Source organism: Hemitrygon akajei, chromosome 14 (genome assembly GCF_048418815.1).
Source record: "Hemitrygon akajei chromosome 14, sHemAka1.3, whole genome shotgun sequence".
NCBI classification, from domain to species: domain Eukaryota; kingdom Metazoa; phylum Chordata; class Chondrichthyes; order Myliobatiformes; family Dasyatidae; genus Hemitrygon; species Hemitrygon akajei.
The window spans coordinates 49276050-49300931 of NC_133137.1; the positions used below are offsets into that span (position 1 = coordinate 49276050).

The 24882-nt window shown below is 39.4% G+C and overlaps 1 protein-coding gene across 22 annotated transcripts in view; it reads left to right on the top strand.

Moving 5' to 3' along the window:
* The window catches only part of LOC140738555 (nuclear receptor subfamily 2 group C member 1-A-like), a 160825-nt gene that overhangs the window by 64810 nt on the left and 71133 nt on the right, over positions 1-24882 (top strand). For 14 of the 22 annotated variants that reach the window (XR_012101389.1, XM_073066004.1, XM_073066003.1 and 11 more), the window contains 5 exons: positions 1598-1675; positions 5724-5840; positions 15546-15665; positions 20051-20278; positions 23308-23392. Coding sequence is in view for 21 of the 22 variants with exons in the window: in XM_073066004.1 (XP_072922105.1) it covers positions 5745-5840; positions 15546-15665; positions 20051-20278; positions 23308-23392 (529 nt within the window). In the remaining variant the exon portion in view is untranslated. Of the gene's footprint in view, positions 1-1597; positions 1676-5723; positions 5841-11471; positions 11568-13793; positions 13865-13966; positions 14106-15545; positions 15666-20050; positions 20279-23307; positions 23393-24882 lie in introns of those variants that run through there. The other 8 variants (XM_073066010.1, XM_073065998.1, XM_073066001.1 and 5 more) reach the window with 6 other exon arrangements.

Consider the following 24882-nt stretch of genomic DNA (forward strand, 5'->3'; position numbering starts at 1 on the left):
GTGGGCTGAGAAGTGGCCAGATAAGTGTGAGATGGTTCATTTTGGTAGGTCAAATATGATGGCAGTATATAGTATTAATGGTAAGACTCTTGGCAGTGTGGAGGATCAGAGGGATCTTGGGGTCCAAGTCCATAGGACACTCAAAGCTGCTTCCTCTGTGGTTAAGAAAGCATATGGAGCATTGGCTTTCATCAATCGTGGGACTGAGTTTAGGAGCCGAGAGGTAATGTTGCAGCTATGTAGGACCCTGGTCAGACCCCACTTGGACTATTGTGCTCAGTTCTGGTCCCTCACTATAGGAAGGATGTGGAAACCATAGAAAGGGTGCAGAGGAGATTTACAAGGATGTTGCCTGGATTGGGGAGCATGCTTTATGAGAATAGGTTGAGTGAACTCGGCCTTTTTTCCTTGGAGCGACGGAGGATTAGAGGTGTATAACATCATGAGAGGCATTGATCGTGTGGATAGTCATAGGCTTTTTCTCAGGGCTGAAGTGGCTAACACGAGAGGACATAGTTTTAAGATGCTTGGAAGAAGGTACAGAGGAGATGTCAGCGGTAAGTTTTTTTTACACAGAGTTCGTGGAATGGGCTGCTGGCGATGGTGGTGGAGGCAGATACGATAGGGTCTTTTAAGAGCTTCCTAGACAGGTACATGGAGCTTAGAAAAATAGAGGGCTATGGGTAACCCTAGGTAATTTCTAAGATAAGGACTGTTTGGCACAGCTTTGTGGGCCGAAGGGCCTTTATTGTGCTGTAGGTTTTGTGTTTTTATTGTCCAGTTAATTTAAGCATAGGCAGATTTGCATCTCTACATGGGGAGGAAAGAATTATTCATTTCTGTCTTAAATAACTTAAATGCCCAAGATTTTATGATTGGTGGGTTGAAGTAACGTATTGCCTTAAAGTAATTCTATGAAATAAGGTGGCAAGGTAGCATAGCTGTTAGTGTAACATTGTCACATCACCAGAGACCTAGTCCAATTCTACCGCTCTCTGTGAGGAGTTTCTGTGTTCTTCCAGTGACCACACAGATTTCCTCTGGGTGCTCTAGTTCTTTCCCACATTCCAAATACATAGGGGTTAGTAGGGTAATTGATTACCTGGGTGTAACTGGGCAGTGTGGGCTGATAGGGCTGGAAGACCATGTTATCATGCTGTAGCTCTAAATAAAATAAATGAAAAATTAAATGAAATATATTATTCCTTCAGAACTAAATATACGCAAAGGAATTTCATTTATTTTATTTGGCTACCACAGCAGCTTATGCTCAGCACTCCTATGACTTTCTCTTTGAACCAGTGCTAGGATATTGATTGGTATTAACAGATTTAGCTTTTCACTTTGGGCTTCGGTTACACTTCTGTGTATTTCATTCTTTGCTGCTTAACACTGCAATGTTGAACACAGATCTAATTTCGTAATACGTTTAGGAAGAAATTTCATTTAAAATAAAAATAAATACAGAAATTAGAACCAGCAGAAAGTCTCTACAGTCTCTACATGTATTTTAAGGCCAATTGATTCATTCTGTAATTAGATATAACAAATCTTTTCTTCCCTCCCTTTTAAAGGTCTTTTTTTTATTTGCCCTTAGGCATGCTGAAAAACAAGTAATTGGAAAGAAAAGTAACATTTATACTTGTATAAAAGTGCAAACATTGAGGATAGCAAGGTAAGCTTTTTGCCACTTTGAAAGTGTTAATTAGGTTTTTCAGTTTGCAATTGCTCTTGTATAGACCAATGCGTGAAAGAATGTTTCACGTATTGTTATGTTTTCAACAATAATTAATCTTCCCCCCCCCCCCCCCCCACGGGTACTCTGCAGGAATATTTAGCATTATCTGTATGCACGATGCCCTTGTGCTGTTTTTATAGGTATAGTAAGAACTATTGATGTGCATTATTTCAATATTAATTGGTCCTAGTACACAATAAAGATATGAACATTGGGATTAACTTGATAGTAAGAATCTCAGTCATAAAGGGACTAGTGCTGGGACAGATGTCTGGTTGTTTCTGACTTCCTGTCATCAGTACATTCTCAAATATTATTGATGGACAGCTTTTGACATTATGAGCAATAATTTTCTATTAAACATATCCAATTGATTTTATTCAATTTGGTTGTTGCATATATGAATACAAATTGTCATGTATTTTTTCTTTTGCAAGTGATCACAGTTTTTAGAAACTTACTTATGATACAGCATAGAGTAGGCCCTTCAAACCATGTCACCCCAGTGACCTCCAACAAACTCGATTTACAATGACCAATTAGCTTACCCCATACATCTTTGGACTGTGAGAGGAAACTGAATACCTGGAGAAAATCTACACATTCCTTTGGGAGGATATACAGAGATTCTTTACAGAACTGCACCAGAATTAAACTCCAAACTTTGGAGCGCCCCAAACTATAATAGAGTTGTGCTAACCATTATGCTGCTGTGGTGCCTGCAATTGAAAATCTATACACCTGCCTTTCCTCCCAAGCCCATTCCACTGATTGTTAATTTAATTGGCTACCTTAATGCAAGCCTAGTGTAGGTTACTGGTGGAAGAATCAAAGGGTGAGCGATAGTAGTAGGTGCAGGTAGTCCCTGAGTTACGGACAACTCGTACTTACAAACCAAGGAAGGAGAACGCCGTCCGCCATTTTAAGTCGGATCCCGACACCGTCCACCATTTTGAGTCATTGCCGTTGACACTGTGCTGAGTGTTTAACTTTGTATTTGGCTTAAAATTTTCTTAGTAAGTTTCATCCTGACCCCACCCTTCCCCCCCCCCCCCCACCCCCGGGTTCCAGTCGGCTGGTGGTGCAGTGAGATTAGCGCCGGGCTGGAAAACAGAGGTCTCCAAGTTCGATCCAGTGACTCCCGTACCATCCGTGCTGGGTTGATATCGAGCTTGCAACTCGACCTCGTAAAAAAAAAGAGCACTGCCACCTCCAGTTTAAATTCCCATGTGGAATATCGTGGATGATCAAATACCCAAACCCAGCACAGCCCCCACTTGTCCCATTCAGCCTGTCTCAGTGCAGTGGTCGTTAAGACCCAGGGGACCTCGGGAGCCAACGCCCACAGTGTTTCTGTTCCATTGACGGGAAGCGATCGCGATTGAAAATAAAGTGGAAATAATAAAGCGTTTGGGAATAGGTGAAATGCCATCGGTCATTAGAAAAGCGTTAGGCTACAGTCAGTCAACGATTGGAACAATTTTAAAGGATAACGGATAAAGTGAGAATAATAGAGCATGTGAAAAGCCCTGTCCCGATGAAAGCTACAATTATTACAAAGCAATGCAGTGGTTTAATTATTGGAATACATACGTTTCTTAAGTGTTTTATATGCATAGAAAGGTAAAATATATACTATATACTGTTACGAACCCCGTAACTGGGTCACTTACCAGCAAAGATAGAGAGGTCCGTTGAAGTCTGATGGTACTATTTTTAACAGTATTTATTAGTAAAAATACACAAAAATAATATCAATGCAAACATACAGATAATATACATCGTCAATACTAAATCTAAAAGTGCGGGTATAATAATAATCAATAAGAAATAAGCTCTATCGTTGTCTAGGGGATAATGTATTGTCTGATGGAAATATAAAAGTCACTCAGTTCATTCAGGCTGCAGCCTTTGGTTGGAGTCAAGAGAGAGATTTTTAGAAACTTGCCGGCTTTTCCTTTTATGATTTCGATCCTTCGAGAGTTCCGGTCACTTGTGGCCTCTCCTTTAGCTGAAGCTGTTCTTCTGTGGCGAGCCCGCCAATTCCCAGGCAAGGGAAAAGGACGCACGCGAGCCCCCCACCGGCTGTCGCTATTAAACACTGTCACAGGATTTCTAGCGTTTCTCCTGGTGCGTCTGAAGGGGTTGTTCCCCAGACCCTCTTTTATCCTTATTCACGGGGTCTCAGATGTCAGTCAGGTTGGGATGATGCAATCCCTCAACCAGCCCACTCTGGTCATCTCCTGAGGGGCTTCAATGAATAGTACAGTACTCAATACACAATTCCGTCTCCAAGAGACAATGGCCGTTATCTGTGGCTTTGTCTTGCTGAGGCCAGGATACATTCCAAAACCTTGAGGATTCTCTCTCATTTCCTGGGTCCCAGACCCGAATTAATAGCGATCTTGATATTCTCAAAAAGGAGGGGGCTACTTTGTACCCTTCAACCCCTCAGAGTTGTGGCACATTTGTAACAATACTAAGACAAACGTTTGACTAACTGACGCTAAATAATACCGGATGTATTTGTTCCAACTTAACCTACAAATCTGACTTAAATACGCACTCAGGAACAGAACTCGTACGTAACCCGGGGACTGCCTGTACTGTGAAAATGTCTTAGGCTGCCTAGATATATTATATAAATTTTATTTTGGATTTTTTTTTGTCTTCTGCCATTAGTGTGTCAGTAGAAAAGAGCAAATTTCAGATTTCTAAACATTCATTTTCCAAAAAAATTAATGTTACTGAGAAATGTTTGTATTTTGTTAAAGCAAGTAAGATATTAAGTAATAGACCACTTTTCAAATAAAAACCTGATTTCCCTAGGTATATAGCCCAGTGCATTATTAAACAAAGATAGTCAGCACGTACTAATGATTAATGACATAATGATTTGAATGAACTAAACTGATCAACTGAAACAAACGGGTGTAGATGGAATCAAACTGGACAAAAGACAACCAAACTAAAAATTGAAGGTGTGACGGATGTAGTAGTTTTAATATTCAAATCATCAATCCTTACACCATGGCAAGATTGAGCATAGAACAAGACACAAGGTGGTCATCCTGCATCAGCAAGGTCTCTCCCAAGCAGAAATTTCACAGCAGACAGGAGTTTCAAGATGTGCTGTCCAAGCTCTTTTGAAGAAACATAAAGAAACGGGCAAGACTGAGGACCAGAAATGCAATGGTCAGTTACAGAAACTGAATGCAGTGGGCAAGAGATACATCAAACTGATGTCCCTTCTAAATCAGAAGTCTAGCACTGCAGTCAGCTCGAAACTCATGGAAACAATAGGAGACCAAATATACCCTCCTACAGTCCAGAGAAATCTCATCAGAAGTGGTTTCGTGGAAGACTTGCTGCTAAAAAGCCATTCCTCTGAAGTGGAAACAAAGTCAAGAGATTTTCCTGTGCACAAGGACTAAAGTTCTGAACAAGTGGACCGATGAGTCAAACTTTTGAAATATTTGGCTCAAATAAGATGCAGCTTGTCCATAGGAGAGCAGGAAATCACTACAGGAGTGAGTGTCACAGCTAACAATGAAGCACAGAGGAGGTTCCCTGAAATTAGAAATGTATTGTAGTGGCAGTATGAATCTCAGTATTGAAAAAGGCTGGATGCTAGAAGAATATAAGTTTTTGAATCCATGCGATAGATTTTCATTAGCTAAGAACGTCAAAGGATATTCTTCAATAACATAATTGAGAATTAGATTAGAATTGATTTGTACCTCAAGTCTATTTAGGTAAATGGATAGGTAGCTAATCTATCTAAATGGAGCTGAGATACAGATCAGACCTGATCTACTTGTTTGACAGAATATTTTAGCTTAGCTAGGGGGCTGAGCTAAGTTTATATTGAGATTGGCCTGGTTCCCATAACAAAAGAGGCCATATTTCTGATGTAAGATAATGGTTGAACTCCTGTCCCCATGGTTTTTACCCTTTGCTGAATGTTGCTTTATGACTGCTACAGGTTCGTAATAATCAAGTGTCTATGGCTGGAAGCCCACCAGTCTCCTTGGCTGAACAGACTCAAGTAAAGCTCATCACAGTCACTGATGACTTAGTTCAGCAACTAGCTGAACATCAGGTATGATTTATTGGTTGCTGAATGTGATTGTTTGAATTTGGTTATGTGTTGTTACATATGCTTTGTACCTTTCTGCAGCTGCTAGGAAAAGTTTTGAAGCATTTCTGTATGGTCCCTTTTGGTTTTTTAATGGCAAATTTACCATATTCCAAGACTTATTTTCAGAAATATTTAGAAAAGATTGTGTTCATTCTATTAAAAAAAAGTTCATCAACAATTCTTATTGCTTTGCATAAGCATATTAATACCCAATTAACCTTGTATTGGATTAGCAGTATATTTTTCTATTGATTGAACTCCACACCAAGAACAGTTTATTTGCTGAATGACCTAAAAAGAGAAATACATGCTAATCTAACCTTTGCAAATATTACAGGAAATGCAAACCTAAATTTAGAAGCTACTAGAATACGATTCAAATGCACTTTATAAATAACTATAATAGTCTTTTTGCAGTAATAAGAAATCCTGTATGTCAGAGACAAAAATTAATTTCTTCCAATTATATTTAACTTGCCATGTAATTTATGTCTCTGAACCTCTGTTCTGTTTTTACCAACAATTTTTCAATCCAGTTCCTTAAAAGTCTTTGCATTGTCTGAGCAATAAATTGGCTATTTCTTGTACTCAAAGCCATGTTCCAGATCAGCCTTGGGTGGTATTTCTGCAATTTGATTAACGTACAGCATTCTTCTGCAAGTCTTTTTCACGTCTAGGTGTTCACAGTGGGAGGGTAAAAACTGTGTTTTCCTTCTTATCTAGTCTTTTGAGCAATTTTCTTGCCATCCATGGAATCCTTGGAAAAACTGGAACATCAGCATGCTTCAGGGTGCCCTATTAGGGTTGACTTTGGTTGCTATTTGGACTTGTCTGTAACAACAAATGATAGGGTTTGACAGACTTGTGGGCAATATGTGAAGCTCAGCATTTAATGTATGTCTTTTTTCTTTAGGAAAGACGTTGGGATTATTCTGTTGCTATGAAATTAAACTTTAAGAGCAGCAAAGTTGTTCAGGAAATTGTGTATCTGCACAATGCCCTACAGATAACTGGGAAGCTGTTGCACATCTTGAAATACATGCATGTGTAATATTGGGATAGTTTTGTTCATTGAGTGCAGTAGAAATACTTGCCTAGCAAGCAGTGGAATTGTCAAAGTTTTCTTGCCAGTAGGGGACAATTCCTTGCTTCAGGTTATATTTCTGTTGATAGCAGGCTGCTTTTTAGAATTGAGGTAGCTACTGAGGTTAAGGTTTTGGTTTTCAATGATGGAGGGTGATAAGAGCCTTGAAGTTGGAATAATGAAGGATAGAGAAATCTTTTGTTTATAGAAATAAGGTTGAAACTGGGGGGGGGGGGAAACTAGCTAATAAGATACAAAAATTATGTTGCACAGTTCGAAGCAAGTTTCATTTATTCTCTGCCCTTTCTGGATTGTTGCAACAAGGGCACCTTTCACTCTTTATGTAGTAGTGGAGATTCTTTTTGACTTAGCTCCTCTTTAAAACTACAGCAATTTGTTCATTGTTCAAACTACTTTTTACAAACACAAATAAGATTATCTAATTTCTGTAACCTTGGTATTTCATTGTATGTGGCATAGTATATTAGTTCAATATTAAGCTAAAGTGTTATAAATTTTGGACGAAGTATTAGTCAAATGTAAAAGTAATAAATTAAGTATGAATGCGTAGCCAAGTCAATAAAGAAAATTGAAAGCAAGCTCCTAAACATCTGGATACAGAAACCAAATGGGGAAGTCGGTGTGTATTTTGTAGTCATAGAATCGTATCTCAATGGAAAATGTAATAAATTAGTCAGTGGGAATATCCTATAATGATCTTGATATATTTGTATAATCCAGAAATATTTGCATTTATAATGTTGTCTTAGAAAGATAAATAATATTTACTAAAGTAAATAAATATATTTAAAAACCTGCAGATGGGGTTGTCAATCCCACCCTCACTCTGATCTGTCTGGTTTCTTGTGCTTGAGGAGCAGCAAGCGCCTCTTCTGTCTGGGCACAATGTAGCTTTCTAGCCTGTATATTGAATTCTACAACTTCAGGTAACTTGCTTTCTCTGTCTTTATCAGAACTGGCTTGTCATTTCCTTTGTGGTGGTTGCTCAGTTTTTCTCTCTCCATTACCAAAGTCTGACATGCAGCCCAGCATTTCATAAATCTTGCATTCTTTTGTCTGTGTTCTCACCCACTGCCACATTAACCCATTGACTAGGCTTACAGCTTCTTCCCAGAGCAACCTGGCCTCACACAGTGTCATATTCCTTCTGTCCTATGTATTGCAATCTCTACTGTCTCTGCAGCCTAATATTAATTTGTATCCTGATCCTTCTAATTCCAAGAAAAATGTTTAACTTGAAACATTAATCCTGTTTCTCATTTTGTAGGTGCTGCCTGACCCACTGAGTATTTCCAGCAATTTCTGTTTTTAGTTCAGATTAATGGTACATGAGTTAACTTGTTTTATTCCCTTCCCTGTTCTGACAAAGGACCTTTGATCTGGGGTGTTAACTCTGTTTCTCTTTCTCTAGATGCTGCCTGACCTGTTGAGTCTTTCAAGCAATTTTGATACAGCCTCTCCTTGATTAACCACACTCCCTAAACTTGGTTTATACTGTTCTTTCCCTCAATATCTGCCCACTACTGATGTCAGACTTTCTGGCCAATAGTTACTCAATCTCAGCCTTTTCAAACCATAGTGCAGTATCTTCTGGTCCTCCAGTATCAAGCCTGTACACAGCGCATGAAGGCCAGAGCCTGAGTCATTTACTCCCTCATTGTTCTTATGGACCTCTTGTATCTATTGGATTTATTTTATCTAGGTTTATCAAATTACTCAACAATAACGGTGCCAACTCAGTCCTTCCTATTCTTACTCCTTGATTTCAGTAAGACATATGCAGAAGATCCATTCAGAACTTTACACTCCTCACTAAGGCTGTCGTTTTGGCCTCTGATAGCATTCAATCTTTCATTTCTAATGAAAGGCTTGTGCCTGGCCTGCTGAGGGTTTCCAGCAGGTTCTGTTTGTATTTCAGATATCCAGCATCTGCATTTTGATTTATATTTCATACTGAATTCACTGCCAGCTCTTCTAAGCTCACCAGCCCTGACTTCCTGCTGTTCTCTCTGATGTAACTTTCTTATATCACGCTTACTGTGTGGCTTCAGCTTAAAACTAACTTGTTTTTTTCCCCTCACTTTTCTAGATCTGATGAAGCACCTTTAACTGGAAATGTTAATTCTGATGATAATTGGTGTTGTATGCATTTTCTGATGTATTTGGGCTTGCCCATATAGTGCAAGAGTTGCCATGGCACCCTCTGCAAAAAGCTCTTCATCTGAAATACTAGTTTTCATAGCAAGTCTCTTCTCAGCCAGATGATGAGAATGTGTTCCTGCTACTTGAGTCAACTCTTTCAGTCCTGCAACTTTCATTGATATCTGTGCTCTCCCAGCCCTCTTGTACATTCCTGTTCACCTGGATTTAATTTCTTAAACCTCAGTCTGTCCCTCTCAACCCTGCCTTGGGATCTTTTAAGTTAAGTAAAAACACAGTTTTAACAGAGTTATTTCTTGTGAGAAATTGCATCATTCCATGAAAGCATGACATTTAAAGTAGAAGCAGGAGTAGACCATTCAGCCCTTTGTGCCTGCTACCCCATTCAGTAAGATCATGGCTGTTTATGTACCCGAGCATTATGTTTCTGCAGCAATCCTGTAAGACTTGAATTCCTTGAAGCAAAAAAAATATATATCAGTATGTTTGGTTACCATAGAGTATCTGGGCCAAATAAAAGCATACAATTGAAGAAATTCTTATGTTCACACCAAGGAGTGACCTTTCTGCCCATTTTCGTGGTAATGTAATTTTGTATGTGGAATCTTCCAGTAAAATAGTAAATTTATTCTGAGTGCTTAAGATTTCTTCAGACTTGAGCTGAGTAAACGTGTACTTGTACTGCCTGTGTATTTAGGATGCTGCAATACAGCGGATTCTTGCTCCCAACAGTACCATATTTAATTTTATGTTTTATGATAACACCATGTTATTTGGCCTTCTGATAATATAAAGGTAATTGTTGGCTTTGTGAGATTTAAAGAAGGGATAGATAAAAAAGAGAACTGGATATCCGAAAGCATAAAGGAGAGAAAGGAAATTTTAATGAGGGAAAGGGATAGCATGGGAGTTGTATGTGAAATGTATACATTATTAAGATATGCTCATTAGAAAAGTGAGAAATGGCATTGGTGGGATCAGTGAAATTGTTCACTCTTTGAAGCAATTTTAAATAAGATGGGTAAAATATTTGTACCCTCCCTGATGATACCTTGATTTCTCACACTGTGAAACAAATTACTAATTTCTGAAGTGATATTTTGAGTACGGTGTATGTGTTTGCATACTGTAGGTTGAAAAGGTATTGATATGCTGGAAAGGAACAGGGTATTTTTTAGAAGTAACTGTTTAAATGAACAAATTTATTAGAGAGACTATTTAAGTTGCTGAAAGTACAGTAAATATAAATAGGATGATTGTTTTGGATGGGCAGTACCAAGCTAGAAAGCAGCACCTCTGTGTTAATAAATATAAAGACCACAGGAATTGTTTTTCCATTGCAGATTTGTAGATTAGTGGTTTCGGTAAGAAAGCTGGAAATGTGTGGATCGGGTTAGAAACTGGATCCTGCTGGATATATACAAGTGGCCAGGATCGTTTTGACTGGTTGAGGGTTGACCCAGAAATGTATGTGCATGCTTTATGACATTTGCAGATTTTGGCCACTACCAGCAGCACACTCTACCTCACAGCATTCCAGGTGCATGAATCAGTTTTAGGTGCCATTAGCAGCTGCTGCAAATAATTGACACAGGCTGAATTCAAAATTGCATCTCTTAAAGGGGAGCTGATTGTTGGCTCCAGCCTCTGATCCATCTGACTTTGACAAGGTTGGTAGAAGCAATAGGAGGTCAGAATATACAATTTTTAGATCCACGTGTGGATAGGTAAGTGAAAGAGCTAGAAAGGAGGATGGGCAGGAAGCCATCAAGGTCCATTGTGAAATGCCATTAGAAGAAACTTTTAACCATGGTCCACTCCAAGAATTTTACACCAGACATTTGGATGTTGTGAAGAAGCTTCCCCATATGGTTAGGTCAGTGAGTACACCATGAAATATCACCTCTCACAATGCTCCTATCAATCATTGAATAATAATTTCTATGAATTTCAACCTCTACCCCACTTTAACGAGCTGGACTATACCCTCAAAAGCTTACAATTATAGTGGACTCATCACTCAGATACATTGAAGCAGACTTGGCAAAGCATTTCCTTTTCTGAACTTGGAGATGACACTTAAGCTCTGCCAGCAACAGTGGACTAACAGTGGTCAATTTTCCAGAAGCTGTTGAAGAAACCTTACCAAGTTGCTACCATCCTCTTCACCAATGTTTCACGGTTGCCACAGTGTGTTGTGGACAGCATTGAATGTTCGGGGTGATCGAAGGGGTGCCAATCAACTGGACTGTTTTATCCTGAATGAAGTCGAATGTCTTCCAGCAAGTGAAGAATGTTCTTTTACATCCCTGACTTGTGCCTTGCAGATGAGGAAAAGACTTTCTGAAATCAGGAGTTGAGTTCCTCGCTACAGAATACACAGCCTCTGATCTGCTCTGCAAGCCACGGTATTTAAGATCCTGGTAAGTTTCCTGTCAATGGCCTTCCCCAGGATGTAAATAGTGAGGTTATGGTAATGGTAATGCTATTGAAAATAAAGAGGATATTCTCCTTTGGCGATCACTGTTAATCTTGATACACAAGCCCAACTCAGAATGCTGTTCAGTTCATGCTGTGTGGACACATCCTGACTCATTCTTTGAGCTTTGAAAATGTTGAATTAGCTCAGTAACTGAAATGAAGGGTTCTCCCAACACATGCAGAAAGGACTTTACATCATCTACTGTTTTAATTGCTATTACTACCGGGTTTTTTTGTCCCATCCTCTTGCTCTTCCTGCTGTGGTGCTGTAGTCAAAGATTGCAGCCTCATAAAGGCAAACCTATTCAGGATGTACAGCTGACAGCACAGCAAAATACTCTCCCCGTGGTTTTAGTCTGTAATTGGAAAGTTACTTGCTTTCTCCGCCATGTTCCAGGTTTCGCTTTTCTTTATACGAGTGATGAGCTATAGCTGCTGCAACCCATGTTGGTGTCAGGAACCATGGATTTAGGGCATAGCCAGAGCAAAGTACTTTAAAATGAAACTATATTGCTGGCTTCCCAAATGACTCCCATTCCCAATCTGATCTTCTAATAGAAATTAGTTTTTGTTTGCAATGAAGCCCTTTGTAGATTGTGATCAGGTGATTGTTCCTGCATGGAATCTTCAATGGGTCATTTGTGCAGGTTGTCGTTTCCTGAGCTATAGGATATACTGTTGCCTCGATGAGTCTGTATACCCTCTTCTCAAAGAGGACTGGTTGAAATTCTCCTTTCATTAGGAACTGTCGAATGTTACAGAACTGCAAACTACAACCTGTGGCAATCTGCTACAGCTCCCTAGAAAGGACTGCCATAGACAAAAGTCTGTGTGGCTGGATCTCTGCTTGACCGATCCCAGAGACTAGTTTATTTCTGGCCACGTTGCTGCTTTGTCAGTTAGTCTAATGACCTGTGCTCGCTGTCAACTCTTGGAGATTAAGCCCTCCTGGATATAATCTTTGTGATTTTTCAGGCATGATGGAAGCTCAGTAGACTACCAGTGTGCCTCATGGTTTTGGTCAAAAACTTGGACTTGTCTGATCTTGGTATTCAACAAATATACAAATAATTGCAAATCTTTTTAAGTTGCTTGGTAGGGATTTTTTCTTGGTGACAGAACAAGGTTCCCTGTATGTGGTTCACAAAGTTAGATAGACTTGTCAATTTGCTTTTCCACAAGAATTAACATCTTTTTATTCAATTCAATCTTGTGTGTATGTTGTACCTAGACTGGCACAGTTCAAGGTGATGTATTGTGAATTGCTTGCTACATAAATTCTGGCAAATCTGGACTTCTAGCGCTGTGCAGGGGTGTTAAGAAAGTGTAATGCATTTCAATTTGTTGGCTCAGATGACCCTAATAGAAAACAGACAGATCGGGAGTTTAAAAGAATAGTTATAACTTGTATTTCTCAGTGTATTTTGTAAGGCAAGAGTATCTGGCTGGTTTAAAATGCTCTCAGATTAAACCAATAGTATTGCATGGAATTCACAGCAATGGATGGCTGTTCTGCCCATCTGATGTGTGCTAGCAATTAGAAGGGTGGTTATGCTTCATCTGAACTTTTGCATTCTCCTTCTGTTCCTTACTGTCTTACATATTTAGCTTCCTTTTGAATGGCCATCTTGTCTAATATTCATGATACAAAAGCGGAATGCTGCAGATTCTAGAAAACTGAAAGAAAGGCACAACTTATTTGGAATACTCGGCAAGTCAGGGAACATCTATGAAGAGAGAAGCAACATTTCCAGCCAATCATTCATCAGAACTGCAAGAAGTTCAGAAGTTAAAAAAGATACAACGAAGTGGGGAGGGGTAGCAAGGCAAAGGAAAGGTCTGTAATACCAGAAGTGGGTGATAGAGTTTAAAGAGGTGAAAATAGGAAGAAATTGTTCAAAATTAAATGCTAGATGAGGAAAAGGTATAAAACGGAGACCTTGTGTCTCAACAAGATGAAACAGCTACTTTCTTAAACTGCTTCCAATTTGGTGTGGTGAATCCAGTCCTCAATTCGGTTTCCTCCACTTTGGAGAAATCAAGCACAGATTGGGTGATGGACTCGTTCCTGCTAGTGTGACCCTGAGCTTCCCATTGCCTTGATGCATTTATCTGTCATCTTCACTAAACTCACTGTTTTTGGCCTTTTACATTGTTCTACATTTGAGGAACGGTACTTCATCTTACAACTTGGCACAGTACAAACCTGAAGTTGCAATATTGACTTCAGCAACTTTAGGTAATCATTCTTGTAGTCATCTCAAATGTTCAACATTCAGTTTTCTTCTTCCCTCTCTTCTGCTTTTTCACTTTGTTTATCATCTTATTTTAACATCTCCAGGCTCTCAGTTGACATCACCACCATTACCTGTCTTTCTATATATGAACCCACACACACAGTTGAGGAGCAGAAGAAGCCCACTTGATTCCTCATGGCTGATCTGAGTGTAATCTTAACTCCACATTCCTAAGTACCAAAGGTAACTTTCGAACATATTTGTTTATCAAGAATTTATCTATTCTCAAAGACACTGGTTCCACTCCCCTTGTAGAAGAGAGTTCTAAGAATTCTGGACCCTCTTACAAAGAAATATTTTTGTCTCATCTGTTTTAAATGGAACAGTACCTTTTTTTAAAACAATGACCTCTAAAATTTGCACAGCAGAAATTGCATATATTAGATATGGTAAAATTCCCCAGCACTGTCCTAATCTCCAACAAGTACAAACTAGGCTTGTCCAAATGTCCACTCATTCTGTATTTCACTTCTCTGAACTGCTTTCAATGTGCTTACATTGTTCCTCAAATAAAGAAGGCCATTACTATTCACTGCAATGCAGATACGATGTCACTAATGTGACAGAGTTGTCAGCATGGAAACGGCCCTTTCACTCAGCTTGTCCATGCTGACCAAGACGTCTTCCTGAGTTAGTCCTGTTTGCCTGAATTTGGCCTATATCTCTACAGCCATCTCTGGCAGCTCATTCCATAAATCTACCACCTTTTGTGTGGTAAAACGTGCTCCTCCAGTCCCTTTTAAATCTTTCCTCTCTCACCTTAAACCTATGCCCTCTAGTTTTAGACTCCCCTACCCGGGGGTGGGGGGGGGGGGAGGAGAAACTTTCAACTATTCATCTCATGATTTTATAAACCTCTATAAGTTACCCCTTGCCTTCCTTTGCTCCAGGGAAAACCAGCTATCCAGTGTCTCTTCATAACTAAAGCCCTCGACTTGACAACGTTTTAGTATTTTTTTTTCCCGCAGCCTCTCCAAATTGATCATGTCCTTCCAGAATGCCACAGTTTTCCAGGTGTAGTCTCACTAAACTGCTGTATAACAGAGCATAACCTTATTCACTCATGTTCATCCCCTTTCACACATCTTCCCTTCTGTTTCTCTGTCTCTGTCCCATTTCCTCTGAAACTTAAATATGTCTTTTCAATTTTTCCCCCCAGTTCTTACAAAGTCATTAAGCTGAAATGTTAATTCTGCTTCTCCCTCCACAGATGCTGCCTGATCTGCTGAATCCAGCATTTTTTTAAATGTGCTTGGTGTTCTGCCTCTTCCCTTTCTTCTAAAAAGAGAATAAAAATCATTTGAAAGTAATAATATTTAATCTTTACTAATTTGAGCTTTTTCACAGGGGCTGTAATTTAGTGCACCCTGGCTCCACTGCATTGCAGTTTCGATGCTTTAGTTAACAATAGTGGATCAGGCTTTCTTATCGCAGTTGAGTAGGGAGTTGGGGTAATGAGCTTCCAGTGGGGAAAGCGAGAAAAAAAATGTGGCGGAAGAATGGCATCCTTTTAATCTTCTTTAATTCCAATAGACTAGGATGCTATTTTTAAAGAAATATATATAAAGTTAGAAGTGCTTTTTTTATTTTTTTACTGTATATTTCCTGGAAACTTCCTCACAGGTCTCTCACTCTCAAGGGACATTATCTACTGTAATAGGACGACCAATAATGACCAGTACCCCACAGAGGATTCAGATTGTTCCCACAGACTCTGGTGTCACAGTAGCACAGCGCATTCAGGTAGAATTTCTCTTACTAAAATGTGGTGAAATAACTTGAAAGTTGCATGTACTCAAGCATTAAATACTGCAAAGCTGCTCCATCGATGATGGAGATAAGTGTTGGCCTTTAAACAGAAATAATGTGTAAGTTGGTTGTAATGGCCAGCTTCCCTCCTCATGAGTTGTCACTGGTTCGTGTGGTGAATTGCCTCCCTGTAAATGGTGTTCTTAAGCACATGAACTATCTCTTTGGTTATTGATATCTTTTACTGGCAGTGCGCCTGAAAATGACAGTTACTGTTGCAAATAAATTCAGACTGAGCTGAAAGTCTGGAACTAAACACAAAGCTGCTGGGCATTTTCTAGAGAAGGTGTGTCAGGTGCAGACTGGACAGGTTGCACCTGAATTGGAGTGGACCCATGTGGGGAGATTAATTAGTGCCAGTGTGTAGGGTTTAAACTAATTTGACAGAGGAATAAAGCATAAAGTAAATGTACAATTGGGCAAGATAGGATGGGCAGAGGGAGGTGTAGTCACAATCAAAATCAGAATATAGGCATGATAGGTATAAGGGAAGAATGCAATTTCAGATTGTAAGCTGTAAATAGTGGAATATCATAAGGGTCACAACAGTAGCATCAGCATTTTGTATTAATGACCCTGAGAAGGGTTTGAGTATTTAATCCAAATTTGCTAATAATACAAAGACAAATGTGAGAGTAAATTGTGGGGGATGCTGAAAGCCTGCAGAGGATCATTGACTGATCACATGCAGATGAAGAGCAGTGTAGAGAAATTTGAGTTTATTCACATTGGTAGGAAGAACAGAAAAACATAATATTTAAATAGTGAGACTAAATAATTCTAATGTTCAGAGGTAATTATTTAGAGAAACCATGTGGATCAGGCCCTTCTGGCCCAATGAGCCATGCCACCCAGCAACCTACCTATTAACCCTAACTTAATTACTGGACAATTTACAATGACCAATTAACCTACTAACTGGTATGTCTTTGGATTGGTGGGGGGGCAGCCAGAGCACCCAAAGGAAACCCACGCAGTCACAGGGAGAACTGTGTCGGAAATTAACTCCAAACTTTGACGGCCCAAGCTGTAATAGCAAATCTGAGTGTCCTGCTATAAGCTACAAATTAGCATGTCAGTACTGCAAATAAGGGAAGGGAAATGGGCAGTGCTCTCTCTTGCAGGAGAGATAGAGAAGGTGCTTAACTGTAACCATACAGAACATTGCTGGGAGTATACCAAAGCCTGCATTTACACCTTCTGTTACTACCCCTAAATAACATTCTGCCTTATTAGGAGGAGTTGAGCAGAAACATGTTCAATGTTTGGAGTATGGAAGAGAAATGGTGATCATATTGATGCACCTAGTAATCTCTCATAATTGACTTTCTTGACATAAACTGGGAATGCCATAGTGCTATGGACTTTGAATGGATGAAGTTTAAGTGTGTTCAGGCAGGTTTCTTCAACCAGTATATAGAGGCTCATACCAGGGAGAGAACAAAGCTCAACCTACTCTTGGGTAATAAAGTGTGGCAAGAAACTGATGTGACAGCAGGAGTGCACTTTGGGTCCAGTGACCATAGTTCTATTAGTTTTAAATTAGTTATGGAAAGAGACAGACCTGGTCCACAGGTTCAAGTTCTAAACTAGGGCAAGATGAATTTTGCCGGCATGAGATAGGAGCATACAGAGGTTGATTAGATTAGGTTGTTTGTGGGCGAAGGGATATCCAGCCAGTGAGGGGGGGCTTTTAAAGGTGAGATCATAGGAGTTCAAGGTCTACGTCTTCCTGTTAGAGGGAAATGTGAGGTTGGTAGGAATAGGGAACCGTGGATGATGAGAGATACTGGGTCTCTGGCCAAGAAAACGGAGCCATGGGACGTGTGAAGGCATTTGGAATGAAGTGAATTCCTGAAGGAGCATAGGATATTCGGGAGTGTACTCAAGGAAATCAGGATGCCATAAAGGGGGCATGAGATAGCTTTGGCAGGGAAGATTAAGGAGAATCCAAATTTTAGCTTTAAAAAGTTAAAGGAAAAAGAGTAACTAGAGAGAGAATAGGGCACCTCAAAAACCAAGGTGAACCTATTTGAATGGAGTTCAAGGAGATGGGCAGGGTCCTCAGTTAGTATTTCTCAGTTGTAAAGTAAAGAAAAACATGAAGACTTCTGAACAAAGAAATGTAAATGATGTGGTCTTGAAGAAAGTCCACTTTACAGCAGAGTAAGTGCTGGATGACTTAGAATTTATGAAGGTAGACAAATTTCCAGGCTTGACCAGCTATATCTAAAAACACTGTGGGAGCCCTGGCTAAGGTATTTGCATCATTTCTAAGTTATAGGCGAGGTGCTGGTAGACTGGAAGGTAGAGGATGCTGTGTCTTTATTTAAGGAGGACTGCAAAGGAAAACTTGGGAACTGTAGGTATGATAAGATTGCACTTGGAGTGTTGTGTTCACTCTGCTGTAGGAAAGATGGTATTGAACTAGAAAGTGTACAGGAAAGGATTTACAAAGATGTTGCCAGGACTTAAGGGACTGAGTTATAGGGTGGAGTTATAGGACTCTTCATTAGAGTATTGGAGACTGAAAGGTGTGTAAAATCATGAGAGGCATAGACAATGTGAATGCACTCAATATTTTTACCAGAACTGGGAAAGTAAGGACGAGAGTGCACAGGTTTAAGGTGAGACGGGAAATAATTAATAGAAATTTTAGGGGCAACCTTTTACACAACAGGTGTTATGTATGTGGTCTGAGCTGCCAGAGGCAGGTATAATAACTTTTGAAAACCAGTTGAACAGGTACATGGATATGAAATGTTTAGAAGGATTACTATATGTAGTCTTGATTAGGTAGAATATACTAGTATAGAAACAGTGCAGAATAATTCCCAGGACTGATTACTGAATAAAGCCTTTGTCATTAGGAGCAATTGAGCAGAATAGATGTTTGCTGTCTGGAGTTTGAAAGAGTGATGTAGATCAGATTGATGGGGGGGTTGAGGGACCATGAGAGAGAAATCTCAAACCAGAGTCATGATCTTGTGATAAAAGATATAAGGTGGAGATGAAAAGGAATTTCTTCCAAGGATTAAATCTTTGAAACTTTTTTTTTACCCTAGAAGGTTGAGGCCACTATGTCATTGAGTGTATTCGTGTCTGAGATTTCATGGGTAATTGTATGTTATAGCAATTGTTCAAGAATGGAGAGTTGAGGGCCAATGAACAGACCAGCCGTGATCCTTCTGAATTGTAAAGTGAGCTAAAGGAATCATGGTCTATCTGCCATATCTCTTTTTCATGTTTTGTTAGAGAAGATTGCATCACAATCAAACTTGTCTGCTATTTGAAGTTGAAAGAAGCATGCTAAATAATTGTGTTGCCTTGAAACTGCTTGGACTTTGGGTGTTAGGAAAGGAGAATATGGAAAGGGTGACACTGCATGTAAAAGTGCTGTGGAAGAGGATGTGAACCAGTAAGTATGGGGGGTGGAGGAGTAGTCACTCTTGGAATGTTGCTTTGAGAGGGAGTTCATTTGCAGTAGCTCAAATGACAGATGAATCTGAAAGTTGGTGAGGTGGAATATGAGGACAAGTAGGATTTTGTCAAGGGCCATGTTAACTAAAACAGAGGAGAGTCCTCATTTGAGGACCAAGGAAGATACCTGAAACATTGGTGTAGAAGGTGACATTGTAAGATCAAAAGCTGGGAGAGTGGAATGCCTATGGGATGGCAGGAAATGTGGGAAGTGTGGGGGGCAGTAGTCATCCTATTCCCTACAAAAGAGTTGGAAATGTGATGGAAGGAAAAAGTCAAAGGTAAACCATGTAAAAGAGATAGAAAATGTTAGCATAGATTTCTGGGTGAGAGCAGAAAAACTTCTATAATCATTGGTGAACTGGTAAAAGGAGAGAGATTAGATTCAGAAGGACTGGGGAGAGAGTTGAGTGTATCCAACAGGGAAGCAAAGAAAGCTGAGATCCATAGGAGGAAGGTGGGAGTTCAGCTTTTAGGCCTTTGAAATGGAGGGAGAATTTCTCCAGATAAGGTCAGCAAAACAGTTGTGTGTGTAATGGTCCTGAGGGATGTTTGAGAAGGTGTTCAATTTATTGTTACAGTTATTTTTCCTCTATATCTTGTGATGGATATCAAAATTCAAAGTGAATTTATTATGAAACCCTGAGATTCAATTTCTTGTGGGCGTACTCAATGAATCCAATAACCATAGTAGAATAAATGAAAGACCACACCAACACAAGACAACAAAATGCAAATACAAAAAAGAAAGAAAATAAATAAATTATAATAATAAGCATTAAATATTGAGAACATGAGATGAGAAGTCCAGCTGCGAAATGATATGTTTTTAATTGTAGATTGTCACTGATCAGCAGACGGGCCAGAAGATTCAGATTGTCACTTCGATGGATCATGGTGCAAGCAAGCAATTCATATTAACAAATTCAGATGGCACTGCATCAAACAAAGTGATATTAGCCCGACCTGATTCAGGACAAGGAAAGGTCATCCTGGCCACACCTGACTCTGCTGGTCTTAACCAGCTCATCTTTACATCTCCTGATGGATCAGCACAACATATACAGGTAGAGTGGATGTAAATTGTATGCACACTGTTAGTGGTGGTCTTTGCAACCTGGAAACTTTATATACTGTGTGCCTGTGACTTAAAGCATTGATTTTTTTTTTCTTTTTGCAATCAAGCCTTTGCAACTTTCCTTGGGTTTATTTTTGTTTTGGGGATATGGGTGTTAACTGGCAAAAGTTGCTGTTTTATTCTCCATTCAAGTTGTTTGGAGAAAGAGACAGTGAGTCAGTGCTTTGAATTGCTGTCCCGAGTTTGCTTACATTAAGGAGCTTGTGGTATGGGATTGGAGTCAGAGACTGGATAAAGAATACAAATGAACCAGTTGTTTCTAAACAACATTCTCACCTCTTCAGATTCATTTCTATTGAGACCAGTTTTTAAATATTTTTGTGCTTTTTCCCAAATTAGAGCTGTTATTGAAAGCCACAAAATTGATTTCTATTGGTCAAGTTGATGCTTGAGTAGTGCTTCTTTATTAACTCCGTTATCACTATTCATTCCCTCTTGGATGACTTAAAGTTACTTCGTTGAAAGTTCATTACATTCTCCAACTTCAAATTTCCTTTTTATCTTGAAAACTGCATAGTTCTATAGAATATTCTGTTGATTCTTCCTCCTGCAATCCTTGGGCTTTTGAAACCCAAACTACCTAAACACTCATCCCTGATTTACCTTGTCCCCTCAGTGCACTTGAGTTTTTGCCACTTCTGGAAATAATTGGTTGGAGGATGCAAGAGTTAAATATAGTATAGAATTAATATCCAGTGCTAGGCAAGTTATTCATTGTATTGAATAAAAAAGCTGAGAGTTTGGAAATAAGAAAGTGTTTATATTTGGGGGGGGGGGGGGAAGAAAAGATTTTATATTTGAAAAAGCAAGCCAGTTTACTAATTGCATTTCTAAAGCAGGAACCTGGCTGTAATGTCAAGACTATGTGTGTCTTTGCACTTAATCCTTGAAGTAACTTCTCTGCACTGACAAAGCAATCCAACCAACTGACTTGCTTTCTCACTGTCACAATGATTTGACAAGAAATAACAGTCTTATTAGCAAAAACTGAAAAGTGATATAAAATAGAATTAACAGACATTCTGCATTCAATGCTGAGGTCGGGACTAAGTTTTTAATTGTTTAAAAGCTTATTTGAAAGTTGGGGAATACAGAAATTTACAGATTTAATTCAAATTTGCTGGTGTAAAGTTGATCTGTGGTTAATATTGTGCATCTAAGTTTCCCTGTGTCCAAATTTCATAGAGTTCTACATGCCACCCAAGTTATCTAGCTGATCATTTGTCTATATTTGGCCCATATCCCTGTAAATTTATTTACCAGCTCAAATGTATTTTAAATGTTGTAATTATATTTGCATCTACCACTTCCTCCTGGTAGCTCATTCTACATATCCACCTCCCTTTGTTTGAGCAAAAGTTGCCCCTTTGGATTCCCTTTAACTCCTTTCCCCTCTTGCCTCAAATCTGTATCCTCTGGTTTTAGACTCCCTTACCCTGGGGAAAAGACTGCAACATTTCACATTCATGATTTTATAAACCTCTAAAGTCATCTATCAGCCTCTTAACGCTCCAGTGAAAAGAGCCCAGGCCCATACTGTTTCTTCTTTATAGCTCAGGCCCTCTAGTCCCAATAGCATCATAGTGAATCTTTTCTGTACTCTTTCCAGCTTAATAATCTTTCCATTTGAACAACCAGAACGGGATGCAGTAATCCAAGTGTGGTCTCACCAACGAATTGTACACTGGCAACATGACATCCCAACTCTTGTACTCAATACCCTGGTCAATGAAAGCAAGTGTGCCAGACACTGCCTTTACTACCCTGTCCACCTGTGTTGCTCTTATCTGGGAACTATCTAGATGTACCTCCAGATTTGTTTAATAACACTCCACAGGGCCCTTCCATTCAGTGTGAAACCTGCTGTAGTTTATCTTCCCAAAATACCACATTTCACACTTGGACAAGCTAAATTCCATCATTCCTTGGCCCTGTTTCCCAGTGGTCTAATTCCTGTTGTAATCTTAGATAGCCATCTTAACTGTTCACTAAACAACAAATGTTGTTATCCTTAAACTTACTAGTCACGTCATCTATCTTCTCATCCAAATCATTAAAGTAGATTACAAGCAGCAGTGGACTCATCATTGGTCACAGGCCTCCTTTCTGACAAACAACCCTTCATAATCACCCTTCAAGCCAATTTTGTATCCATTTGGCAAGCTCACCCTGATCCCATGTGATTTTAAACTTCCTGACCAGCATACCTTGCAGACCTTGTGAAAGGCCTTGCTAAAATCAATATCAACAACTTATGCTGCATAGCTCTTGCCAATCTTACTGGTCACCTTTTCAAAAAGAAACTCAATCAAATTTCTGAGACATGATTTCTCCTGTACCAAGCCAAGCTAATTATCCTTAATCAGCGACATGAGATTCTGGAGATAATAGAAATCTTGAGCAATACACACAAAATGCTGGAGGAACTCAGCAGGTCAGTCATCATCCATGAAGAGAAATAAACAGTCAACCTTTCAGAACAAGATGTTTCATCAGGACTAGTGAAGTGCCTTGTCCGAAGTGTTGACTATTTATTTCCCTTCATAGATGCTGCCTGACCTGCTGAGTTCCTCCAGCATTTTGTACGTATCCCTAGTGAGCTTTTGCCTTTTTAAAGGCGGGTTGGTTTTACTTTTCAGAATTCCTTCCAGTAACTTTCCCAACACTGCTACATTCAACGGCCTAGCATTTGAGCACAACAGTCTGGAGTTTACTGGCTGAAGATGGTTATTGAAAAATACTTTTTTAAAAAAATTAAAATATTTACACCAGTCTAGCCAGTGGAGATTTCCATCCGGAACTTGTGCTGTTCTGTTACCATAACTTAATCAAAGCCTTCCAGGAGGTAATGCCTCTGTATCTCGAGTTGCAGCAGAAAATATGGTGGAAACTGCAAAAGTTCTAGCCTTTGCCTCTGTGAATGTTTTTTCAATTGTATTTATATTTTCATCTCTGCAGATTGTAACTGATGCAACTTCAGCTGAGCAAAGTGCAGTCAAACCACCACTGGAGTTTTGTGTAGTTTGTGGTGACAGAGCGTCAGGTGAGAAAGTGCTTCCTTACTCTCTGACAATTTATTTAAAAAATAGCTTGAGTTTAATAATACAAGCTTAATGGCCTTGCATTCTATTCATTACAGTACATAGATGGTGATTTAACATTCTAAATCTGGAGACTTATAAAGCTGATTCCTGTTCATTTCTACCCAGCATGAAAGTCAATAATCAAATTTTCTGTCCATTGATAGCTTGATTTTAATCTGATGTAGTTTCTGTCATGTGATATCCCATCCCACTCCAGTATCGAAGTGAAGCAAAGTTGTTCTTGGTATCATAACTACTAGCTGTCAAATTATTATTTGGCCACTATCTCTTTGCTTTTTGTAGATTCAAGTTTATACACAAATAACCTGTTTTGTTTACACACATCATACAGCAGTGATTTGCACTTCAGAAAATACGACTCTGGGAGAGCTCAAGATCATTCTGACTGCTGTACCTCTCTGCATTTTTAATTCCTAAAATATGATGTACAAACCCCATTTCCAGAAAAGTTGGGATATTTTCCAAAATGTGATTAAAAACAAAAATCTGTGAAATGTTAATTCATGTGAACCTTTATTTAACTGACAAAAGTACAAAGAAAAGATTTTCAATAGTTTTACTGACCAACTTAATTGTATTTTGTAAATAAACACAAATTTAGAATTTGATGGCTGAAACACACTCAACAAAAGTTGGGACAGAGTTAAAATAAGATTGAAAAGTGCACAGAATATTCAAGTAACACCGGTTTGGAAGACTCCACATTAAGCAGGTTAATTGGTAGCAGGTGAGGTATCATGACTGGGTATAAAAGTAGCGTCCATCAAAGGCTCAGTCTTTGCAAGCAAAGATGGGTCATGGCTCACCCCTTTGTGCCAAAATTCGTGAGAGAATTGTTAGTCAGTTCAAAAGGAACATTTCCCAACACAAGATTGCAGAGAATTTAGGTCTTTCAACATCTACAGTACATAATATTGTGAAAAGATTCAGAGAATTCAGAGACATCTTGGTGCGTAATGGGGAAGGTCGGAAACCACTGTTGAATACGTGTGATCTTCGAGCCCTCAGGCGGCACTGCCTAAGAAACCGTCATGCTATTGTGACAATTATAGCCACCTGGGCTTGGGAGTACTTCGGAAAACCATTGTCACTTAACACAGTCCGTCGCTGCATCCAGAAATGCAACTTGAAACTGTATTACGCAAGGAGGAAGCCGTACATCAACTCTATGCAGAAACGCCGGCGAGTTCTCTGGGCCTGAGCTCATCTCAGATGGACCGAAAGACTGTGGAACTGTGCGCTGTGGTCAGATGAGTCCACATTTCAGCTAGTTTTCGGAAAAAACGGGCGTTGAGTTTTCCGTGCCAAAGATGAAAACGACCATCCTGATTGTTATCAGCAAAAGGTGCAAAAGCCAGCATCTGTGATGGTATGGGGGTGCATCAGTGCCCACGGCATGGGTGAGTTGCATGTATGTGAAGGTACCATT